Source organism: Trifolium pratense, linkage group LG4, assembly GCF_020283565.1.
Source record: "Trifolium pratense cultivar HEN17-A07 linkage group LG4, ARS_RC_1.1, whole genome shotgun sequence".
In the NCBI taxonomy this organism is placed as follows: Eukaryota; Viridiplantae; Streptophyta; class Magnoliopsida; order Fabales; family Fabaceae; genus Trifolium; species Trifolium pratense.
Window position 1 is genome coordinate 52,090,191 of NC_060062.1, and position 11,261 is coordinate 52,101,451.

General features: G+C 29.5%; 2 protein-coding genes across 2 annotated transcripts; both read right to left on the reverse strand.

The window, feature by feature from the left end:
* Positions 1–1,373: 1,373 nt before the first annotated feature.
* On the reverse strand, positions 1,374–3,665 carry LOC123881486 (60S ribosomal protein L13-1-like). Its single transcript, XM_045930182.1, has 5 exons — positions 3,548–3,665; positions 3,069–3,184; positions 2,675–2,808; positions 1,921–2,079; positions 1,374–1,811 (listed from the first exon to the last, which is right to left on the reverse strand). The coding sequence occupies exons 2-5, from the start codon at positions 3,175–3,177 to the stop codon at positions 1,590–1,592; spliced, it is 624 nt and encodes a 207-aa protein (XP_045786138.1). The 5' UTR covers positions 3,178–3,184; positions 3,548–3,665; the 3' UTR covers positions 1,374–1,589.
* A 6,304-nt stretch (positions 3,666–9,969) lies between these two features.
* On the reverse strand, positions 9,970–10,657 carry LOC123922877 (transcription factor DIVARICATA-like). The gene is made up of 2 exons (XM_045975549.1): positions 10,332–10,657; positions 9,970–10,063 (listed from the first exon to the last, which is right to left on the reverse strand). Exons 1-2 carry the CDS (start codon positions 10,655–10,657, stop codon positions 9,970–9,972), a joined length of 420 nt encoding a protein of 139 aa, XP_045831505.1.
* Positions 10,658–11,261: the final 604 nt, after the last annotated feature.

Sequence of the window (11,261 nt, forward strand, 5' to 3'; positions counted from 1 at the left end):
AAAATTAAGAATTGTGTATAGAATTGGATCTAGCAAACAAAGTTTCTAACTAATTGCAACTGTAGTCACAGTGTCACACATATTTAATATCTAGCAACTTCCTAAAATATAATTGCTTTTCATAAGAGTTGACATGTGAATTCAACTGTAATATTAAATCTTACATGAAATTTCTGTGATTGATATTAAATTTCGATTTTTTTTTTCTCTTTATATACATCCCTGACACAACCTGTAGCTTCTATTAGAGTACATATATTCTCACCATAGGAAGAGTTTCACCATTAATTTGTTACTCTTATCCCCGCAACTCAATGGTTAAGATATAGAGAAACAAATTCTTTTAACCAAAGTCATAAAATTCTTATTAAAACCTTTGATATAACTAGATTACTGATGGGCAGTGGAGTCTCTACCTCTACCAATAGCATATCTTTCATTAAAAAGACCTTGATTAAGAGCCATGCTATTTATTAGGATGGTTAGATACAAGAAATACAAGAATTATATTTGAGGGGTAAAAAAATTAAAGCACGTGATAGTGAGATGTTGGAGATAACTTCAATGGTGAAGATTTGTTCTTGCATTTCGTCGTTAAATAAGGATTCATAAAAAGAAGCATTTGTTTAAGAAAATTGCTAAAAAAGTGCTCCGACTCTTGAGACACGGTTTCAAAATTCAAATACAATAAAATTATTTTAAAATTTGTTTCCTTAAGTAGTGCACAGGGGCAATGTACCGTCATCATAACCTACTTTCGCAAATTAAACAAGCTAAAATGTGGAGGAAGTAACTTCTCTACACTACCTAGCATACTACGGTCCAGCACAGGGGATGAATGTAACTCAGGAAACCTAGACTATCCGTCCTCGGGAATTCATCCCCTGTGCTGGACCGTAGTGTGCTAGGTAGTGGAGAAAAGTTACATTCATCCCCTGTTTCCTCAAATCAAGGACCAGTTACATTCATTCACTTTTTAAAAAACTCAGAAAAATTCTAAAACCTAGACTGATACATCACCAACTAGATATATCCATATCCACAGTAGTAACACACACTAATTAATTAACATGACCCTTTGTTTAGTAAGTTACGGGATATAACCCCCCAACACTAACGGTGTTTACTTAGTTACCACAACATCACAAAAAAATATCAAAGAACACGATGTGCATCTGATTTCTCAAATCAAAAGGGTCTATTTTTTTTTTTCTTTCAAAATGAGTTTAATTTCCCCTCGTGTAATTGGGAATTTGGGATTTGAAGTTTTATTTTTAAGTAAATGTAAACACATTAAGAAATCAGACACAAGATTATGTAAAATGAGAAATCAATACCAGCACGAATGCGATATAGCTAATAAGAAGAGCAAGTTGAATATGTGAAAAGCATGGCAATATGACATCAGAAATAATCCCAAAACTGCAACACACAATGTGCTAATTCAACCAATAGATTACTTCACCCAATAATGCTCAAGAGGGTGGTGTTACTAAACATGCTCTATATAAATCTACGGGTAAAGAATCCCAAACAAAAATGTTTTGTAACACCAAATTTTTGGGTTACAAACAAACTTCTTGAGGTCACTATTTTTTGTCTTCCTTTTCTGCTTCAGCAGCTCTCTTTAGTCGGGCACCAAAATGGCGTTGATTAGTGCGTTCAAGACGAAGCTTATAATATGCTTTGAATGCCTTCATTTCATCAGTAATCTTAACAAGTTCGACAGATGGCTGTTCCCTCACAATGGGCAAGAATGGACCCTGAACTTGTGTGGCATTTGCGCGTTCCTCGGGACTAGAATCACCAGCCTGCAAAAAGAAATTGGTATGAACAAATCTTCATTTCATAGATTAAGGACACAATGAAACACAAAAACTGCTCAGTCATCACATTAATAACCGAAAATTTCAGCATTACCTTGACCTTACGGTCCCGCCTTGGGAACACAACTAATTTGGCCTTATATGTTTTCAACCTCTGCACATTAGCTTGCAGACTTTCCAAAGAACGGTTTTTGCGGCGATGATCAACAGCAATGCCAATAGTTGGAGCAAGCTTTTTTGGAATATTAGCAGCCTTGTATAAACAAGAAAAGAAGAAATATTGTAAGGAACAGAAAGGTAAATGAGTATTTTGTTTTAAATGATTTTCTTCTGAAATCACCGGTTAAAATCTATACGAAACTGACACTTAAGATTGAAAGTGTGATTAGTGTTCGATATGTGTTGGTGTCAAACACCGACATGACATTGATACATGCACTTAGTTACATTCAATAACTTATATTTTCTTAAATTATTACTATGTCTACATGCCAATGTCGTGTCTGGTGTGTGTCGGTGCTACATAAGCTAAAATATTGTTTTTGGGCCTTCTACATCAATTGCATATACTTAGATGAAGGTAGATGTAAGCAACATAATTTTCCAAGAAATCTAAATATGTTATGCAAAATATATTATCATTAATGTATAAACTGGTGGGGTGATAAATTTATCAATGATAAAAAGAAAAATGTTATCTCTCAAATATTAAGGTCTATCAAGCCAAATAGCCAATCAATACTTGATAAAATCAATTACCAACCCACCAATCACCATAACATAAGTGATAAGTCATCAACTCTCGTCTAAGATGTTTCTGGGAAATGGGGTCAAGATAGTCATTTTACCTTCAACTCTTCGAGAGAAAACCCTTTCCCAGCTCTGAGTTTCATGTTGTATTTCACTGTCTGACCATGAACAACAGGTCTAAGAGGTCCAGCAGTAGGCTTAGGGAAAATCTTAACGGCCTTCTTCTGGCGAGCTGAACAATGCATCATCCACATGGCAACAAAAAATTCATGCAACAATCAACATTAACCTCTAATAACAAGTATTCACCCAAACTAATCAACTAAGCTCTGTTTGGATAAAAAAATTAATCAAGCACTTATAAGTGCTTATGTATAACTATAAGCTACTGTTATAACATGATAAAATGAAATTGTTCTCATACATGTCATCCCAAAAAGTTTTACAAGTACTTATGACAGTATATAAGTTAAAATAATAGGTAAAAATTACCTAACCGTCTTCTTGTCTTGCGAGCAGGCTGATTGAACCACGTCTTGACATAGTTTTGCCAATCCTTCCTAAAGTGCGCATTAGGGATCACATTATTATGCTTAACCATGGCTTACCTATAAACAACAATAATAACATAACAATGAAAAAAAAAATTAAAAATGAATCAGCAGCATATAAAGCTTATACCAACAAGAGAAATTAATCACAAACATCAAACACTATACTATATCAATCTAGATTGTTCAGTCCACATTTCATATTCTATGACACAAAAATGGATTCATTAGTTGTTTTATTGATAAAAGTTAAATTAAAATCAATTATTTGATATAACATTATCAACAAAAGCATAAATGAATAAAAAATTAAGGTTATAGACTGAATCTCTGGAACATGCAAAAAGAAAATTGGTGTTCCTGAATAATGATACTATAAAACTAAAGGAAATATGTGGAAAATGAGAGTGTCGATAGTACCTGAGGATGAAGATGATGATTCTTCTCCTTCACAACGCCGAAGAAGAAAAGTGAGAGGGTTTTTACTAGGTTTTAAAAGCACTTTATATACGGCCCAACCCAGTAAGCCCGTTTAAATAGATTTCACTTTTTTGTTTGAAAATTATTTTTGTCACCCTACTTCGTCACTTTAAATACTCATTAGAGTAAATGTACTTTTTAGATTCTCAATCAATCTAAAAAGTAAATTTTAGGCGTGTCGCGGTATCGGACACGTGTCGGAAAACTCAAATAGGTGTTAAAAAATAATTATTTTTTTCTTTACTCCGACACTCCATAGGTTGATGTTCATCACCTGTAAGACATGCATGCAACACATGTCGACCAAGTGTCCTAAAAAAATTATTTTTGTTTATTTTTATTCTTCTTAGAAACATATGAGACATATCTACAAGGATAAAAAAATATGTCGAAACAACAATATTGATCAATGAGGGATTAATGAGATTACATCTGATTGCAATATTTTAAGCTTATTTGATAGTAGATGTACAAATAAAGGTTAAATATTATCGTATCTTGTTTTAAAATTTTTTCTTAAAAAAATAACTTGCTCAACTTTCATGCATATGTATATATTTTGATTCTCAATTTAATTTTTTTTATAAATATGTAGCGGGTTGCGTCGAAAATAAATAAATAAATAAATATGTAGCAATATCAGTGTCCTGTGTTTTTACATTAGCATTGTCGGCGTGTTAGTGTCGTGTCGGCATGTCTGTGACAGAGTATGTGCTTCATAGATAATAACAAACAATCAATTCAACAAAATCTACACTTTTTTTCTCGCGCTCTCTGTGCCGGCCCTAGTGAGAATATTTTTTTTCTTTTTCTCTAAGCTCTATTAGGATAATATTTTTCTTTTTCTCTAAGCTCTATATTTTTCTTAGGTCATTTTTGGCCTACCCCTCTACACATTTTTTTCTTTCTTTCTTTCTCTTCTTTTCTTATAAACAAGTGACTTTTCACATATATCAAGTTTTGCGCTGTGCAACGTTAACCAACTGAGCTATCCATCCCACCCGATATTCCGGTCACTTTAATTTTATTATATTTTTGTAATAGGCAATTGGCCGTTGTATGCTATTAACTTAGATGCTGTAAGTTAGTTCACAGATTCCTCAGTTTACGTTTTTAGCAATGTTGAATATGTGATTATATTTGCCCACATAAAATATGTGATTGTATTTGATGTATTGCGTCGATTTGAATGAATGAATATCATTTTGTTTTTGTCAAAAAAATAAACTTAATTTATAAATAAAAAAACTTAAAAAATCAATTCAAAATAAATGTCAAACTTAAAAAATCGCAAAGGCATTTTTTGCCTAAAATTTACATGTTTTTTATAAGAAAATTTCTCTATGTCAAATTGAGAAAATTTCTCGCAATAGATTCTATGAGAGAATAACTTCTCATTTTTTATAAATTAAAAAGAGCAATTTTTGCAAACAAAATATATTAAAAAGAAGAATTTTGACATTTAATATTTAATATATTTATGTTAGAGATTTTAACTTAATAAAAAGATGGCTTCTAAGGTAGGTATCTATTAAGTTCCTCACCGGTATACCACTCAAATTCACCGTTAAATTTAATATGCGAACATGATCTAAGAATTTATAACCACACCAGATCCATTTTTTCTCTCCCTTTAGCAAATCTCACTTATGTTCTTTCTTTCTCAACTGCCTGGACATAGTTGGTACCCTTAAAGTGATCTTTTTCTACAATGTAAAGTTGGAATTTAATGCCCTACATGATCAGCTTTCTACAAATAAAACAACTTGGAACAATGACTTTAAAAGGTGATTTGTTTGGCATTTTTTATTTTTGATAAAACTATAAATATGTGCTTTGAGTGTGAAGTATAATCCGTAATCTTGTTCATATATATATATATATATATATATATATATATATATATATATATATATATATATATATATATATATATATATATATTTCCAAAGCATATAATCCAATATTTAACAGAGAGAGAAAGCAGTGCAGGCGATAAAGAGAGAAGATGAGACTTGAGAGGGGGGGGAGAGAGAGAAGAGAAAAGAGAGAGAGATTGGATATAGTGCGGTTATAAATTATTAGATCATGCAGACATATTAAGGAGGGTGTATTGGATTGATATTTTATGAGACAATTTTGGCAAAAAAAAGTCTTGATGATTTTATGAGATTTTGTTAGGGGGGTGTATTGGATTGGGATTTCATGAGACAATTTTGGCAAAAAAAGTCTTGATGATTTTATGAGATTTTGTTGGACTATATTGATTTTGTGAGATTTTAAAGACTTTTTTACAGAGACTTTTTTACAATCAAAATTTTTAACACATGATTTGAATGGATTTTGAGAGATTTTTTTCAAAAAACTTTTTACAATCAAGATTTCATAATACTTTATATATTAAGAAACTTTTGTATATTAGGCAAATTTTAAAAGAATCAATAAATTTTAATAAAAGAAATTATATTTTTTTGGGAATCCAAATTTTTAAACAAAAAAAAAACCTTACATTTTTTTCACGTATATGTTTCTAATCACAAATAAAAACCATTATCACCATTGATGGGAAAAGAAGCAGATGAAGGTAACGAAAAAAAATTGCCGTAAAAAGTTGTATTGAATCAAAAGTTTGTAAAAAAGATGTAGAATTTGTTAAAATATTTTTTTGCAAAAAAACATATTTGATAGAAGAAGAAGAAGAAGAAGAAGAAGAACTGATATAATGATGATGAAAGTAAAAAATCTTGGAGAGTTTGAAAAAGTCTCAAGTCTTTTGGTGAGATTCTTGAACAAGTGAACAAAGAAAAGAAGAAGGAGTGCAGTGATGATGAACTATGAAAAAATAAAGAAAAAAAAAATTTGATACAGTGATGATGAAAATAAAAAGTCTTGGAGATTTCAAAAAAGTCTCAAGGCTTTTGGTGAGATTGTTGAAAAAGTCTATCAAGTGTATTTTCAACTAAAAAGTCTCTCAAAATCCATTCCATAGAAGAATCCATCAAAATCGGTAGACTTTTGAATACCAGTAGACATTTTAAAAGTAGTACCAAATCTCAATTGAATACCAACGGATTTTATTGCCCTGAAAAAAAAATCATGTTTGTCTTAATTGAATACCACAAGATTTATTTAACTTTTGTAAAAGTCTTGATTGAATACCTCAAGATTTTTTTGTCATAAAAAAGTCTTTTAAAATCCCATGAAATCTCAATCCAATACACCCTCCTTAGACTATATTGATTTTGTGAGATTTTAAAGACTTTTTTTCCAAGACTTTTTTACAATCAAGATTTTTAACACATGATTTGAATGGATTTTGAGAGATTTTTTTCAAAAGACTTTTTACATACTTTATATATTAGGAAACTTTTGTATATTTGAAATTTTTTAAAAGAATAAATAAAGTTTAATAAAAGAAATTATATTTTTCTGGGAATGAAAATATTTAAACAAAAAAAATAAAAAACCTTTTTTTTTTTTACGTTATATGTTTCTAATCACTAATAAAAAGGTCACCGCCACCATTGATAGGAAACAGAAGCAGATGAATGTGACGAAAAAAATTTGTTTGCTGTAAAAAGTTGTAATGAATCAAAAGTTTGTAAAAAAGATGTAGAATTTGTTAAAATATTTTTTGCAAAAAAGCATATTTGATAGGTAATGAAAAAGAAGAAGAATGGTACAACGACGATGATAGTAAAAAGTCTTGGAGAGTTTGAAAAAGTCTCAAGACTTTTAGTGAGATTGTTGAAAAAGTGAACAAAAAGAAAAGAAGAAGAAAACCAGTGATGATGAACCGAGAAAGTAATAAAGAAGGAGAAATTTGATACAGTGATGATGAAAGTAAAAAGTCTTGGAGAGTTCAAAAAAGTCTGAAAGGTTTTTGGTGAGATTGTTAAAAAAGTCTATCAAGTGTATTTTCAACTAAAAAGTCTCTCAAAATCCATTCCAAAGAAAAATCCATCAAAATCGGTAGACTTTTGAATACCAATAGACATTTTAAAAGTAGTAACAAATCTCAATCGAATACCAACGGATTTTGTTGCCCTGAAAAAAAAAATCATGTTTGTCTTAATTGAATACCACAAGATTTATTGAACTTTTGTAAAAGTCTTGATTGAATACCTCAAGATTTTTTTGTCATAAAAAAATCTTTTAAAATCCCATGAAATATCAATCCAATACACCCCAAAATTAGGGGGTGTATTGGATTAAGATTTCACAAGACAATTTTAGCAAAAAAAAATCTTGAAGATTTTAAAAGACTTTGTGAGATTTTATTGATTTTATGAGATTTTAGAAGACTTTTTTGAATGACTTTTTCAATCAAGATTCTTAACACAAGAATTTGTGAGACTTTATGGCACAGACTTTTGAGATTTTGAAGTACTTTATAAACTTTTAAGATTTAAATGAGTCAATAAATTCGATATAAATTCCTTCTAAAATAATAATGAATCAATCAATGAAAATTAATCCTTCCTTAAAAAAATCAACAATCATTAATATAATAAAAAAATCAATGAATAAAATTCTACAAAAAAAAATCAATGAATAAACAAAAAAACAATTTTTTAAAAAAATGACGAACAAGGTTCTGTTGCTGTTGTTGAAACATGTTGTTGTATATATTTTCAATGTCTCTATCCTATAATGAATCGTGACACTCTATGGTAGCAGGACAACTATGAAGAGGAAACGTGATAGAGAGGTAGGGAGAAAATATAAGCGATTATAAGAAACATGAAATAGAAACATGAGGAAACATGAAATAGAAACATGAGGAAAGGTGAAAGAAATAAAAAAAAATGAAAATCCATCAAAATCTCATGATATGAGGAAAGACTTTTTGTAGCTCAAAATTCACTAAAAAGTCCATCAAAATCCATTAAAATCCTATTTTTTAAACAATCCATCGAAATTAGAATACTTTTGAATACCAAAAGACTTTTTGTAAGTTGTAAAGAGTCTTGATTGAATACCACTAGACTTTTTTAAAGTCTTTTAAAATCCTAATTGAATACCACAGAATTTTCTCATCATAAAAAAGTCTTTTAAAATCCATTGAAATCCTAATTGAATACTCCCCCCTAAACTCAATTGGGATTTGGATGGATTTTAAAAGACTTTTTATGATTAAAAAATCTTGTGGTATTCAATCAAGATTTTTATGAAATCTAAATAAGTCTTATGGTATTCAATTGAGACAATCAAGATTTTTTTCAAGGAAACAAAATCCGTAGGTATTCAATTGAGATTTCTCTAAACTTATGAAATGGCTCTTGGTATTCAAAAATCCACAAATTTTGATGGATTCTTTTGTGGAGTGGATTTTGAGAGAGTTTTTAATTAAAAATACACATAAAACACTCATCTAACAATCTCAATCAAACCCTCAAGACTTTTTTCTTTTGCCTGTAGGACTACCATCATGTTCTTTCTTATAATTTCAATCGATTTTTTATGTATATTGGCCACGCAGAGAACTGCTCTCATTTAACTTGAATCAATATTATATTGTTTATGCTATATAGCCACACAAATCAAACAAAATTAGGATATGCAGCAACACAATTCATATATATATATATGATATGCTGATTTTTTTTATTTGAATCACATATATAGGATGAATATAGGGTTGAAGACTATATGCAACAAGCTTATAGCAACACGATTCTGCAATTTACAAAATGATTCATTGTAATTTTTTCTGTATATATGGCTGATTCATAAGGTTTTTATAAAATCGATTCATATTGTTGTTGTTTTTTCTTCAAATTTTTTTGTTAATTGTTATTGTGTTATTATTATTTTGATTCAAAAAAAATTATTTTGATTATTATTGTTGTTGTTTTTATTCCAAAAAAATTATAATTTCTTTTATTAAAATTTATTGATTCTTTTAAAATTTTTCTAATATACAAAAGTTTCCTAATATATAAAGTATTGTGAAATCTTGATTGTTAAAAGTTTTTTGAAAAAAATCTCTCAAAATCCATTCAAATCATGTGTTAAAAATCTTGATTGTAAAAAAGTCTTTCTAAAAAAGTCTTCAAAATCTCACAAAATCAATATAGTCCAACAAAATCTCATAAAATCATCAAGACTTTTTTTTGCCAAAATTGGCTCATAAAATTTCAATCCATACACCCCTAAGTTGAATAAGAACAAAGTAGTTAATCGAATTAGACATATAAATTCCTAAAAAAGTAACTAGAACCACTAATAATTCAATTATCAACATCATAAACTCAATAAATAAATTCCTAAAATGTAATGTCATGAATACTTGATATTTTTCTATCTTTATTCTTCTTTTCTTTCTGGTGATTAAAGTACTTCTCAGCATACATGACTTGCTACCTGTGTGTGTTCTTGTCCCAAGATAATATCTTGAAACGCTTCTGAAACCAATCTTCTTTCTCATATTTCTCAAGCTCAGCAAGAAACAACCTAAGATCAGAAACCATGAAACAAAAACTTTCCAATCAGTATGTTCAATCACATTTTGAGATACTCCCTCCGTAATATTTTATAACATTTTATAAGCAAAAATGCATTCATTGTATATTTAATGTATCTGGTCCATAATATGTTGAGGGAGTGCATGTGTTCCTCTTTTCTTTTTGTTTTTTAGGGCAAATATATTATATATAAAATTGAAACGAAAATAATACAAGAGAAATTTCAAAAAAATAAAATAAAGAGTACTAGGAGATACCTTTGTTCTTCTTTAGTCCATGGTGTTTCTTTCTCCGAATCAGACGATCCACTGCCACCACTTTCAGCCAGGTCATCAGGATAAATCGGAATCTCAACCCGACCGGCTTCAATTTCCGAAATTTCATGATCCAAATCTTGATAGTAATCCTTCACTTCTGCAGCCGACTTACCGGGAACTTTTTCAGCAATCTTCTCCCACCGGTTAGGTGAATTCTCCGGTACCATCAAAAGAGCTCTTTCGAAAATCTTTCCGTCTTCACGACTCCATTGAGTTGGAGACCGCGTTGTGACGGTGGTAGCCATATCAATTGTATTCTGATACATTGTTGTTGTCGCTTTGTGGGAATTTCTTTTTGGTTTATGCTTTTGGACTTTTGGTGAAAGATTTGAAGAATAACGCGCCTAATATTTATATTTATAGGAGAGAGAAAAAAAATTAAAAACAAACGAGATATTTGGTGTATCTTTTTTTTTTTTTATAATAGATATTTACAATTAATCATTATTCTATTTTATTTCTTTTGAGAATCATTCATTCTATTGAGTGTTTTTGGTAGATTTTTTTTTTTTTTGGTAGATTTCTATTGAGTGTTGATAAAGGGCTGTTTGTTTTATCTTTAAGAAAGTAGATTATTTTTTTGTATTTTTGAAAATGGATTTTTTAAAACTGTTTTTCAAAATATTACAATTTTTTTTATATTCATGTTTTCTAAATTCAAACACTAATTTTGACATCATATAACATAAACACACATTATTGAAGATCAAAACATAGTCAAAATCGTAATTTTTGTATCAAAATCATAATTTTACTAGTCCCACACCCGTGCGATGCACAGGTGTTATGTGGTATTTTATATTATAATGTTGAAAAATTATTCGTATAAATTGTAACAATAAGTATTATAAAATGAAAAAAAAAAAAAAA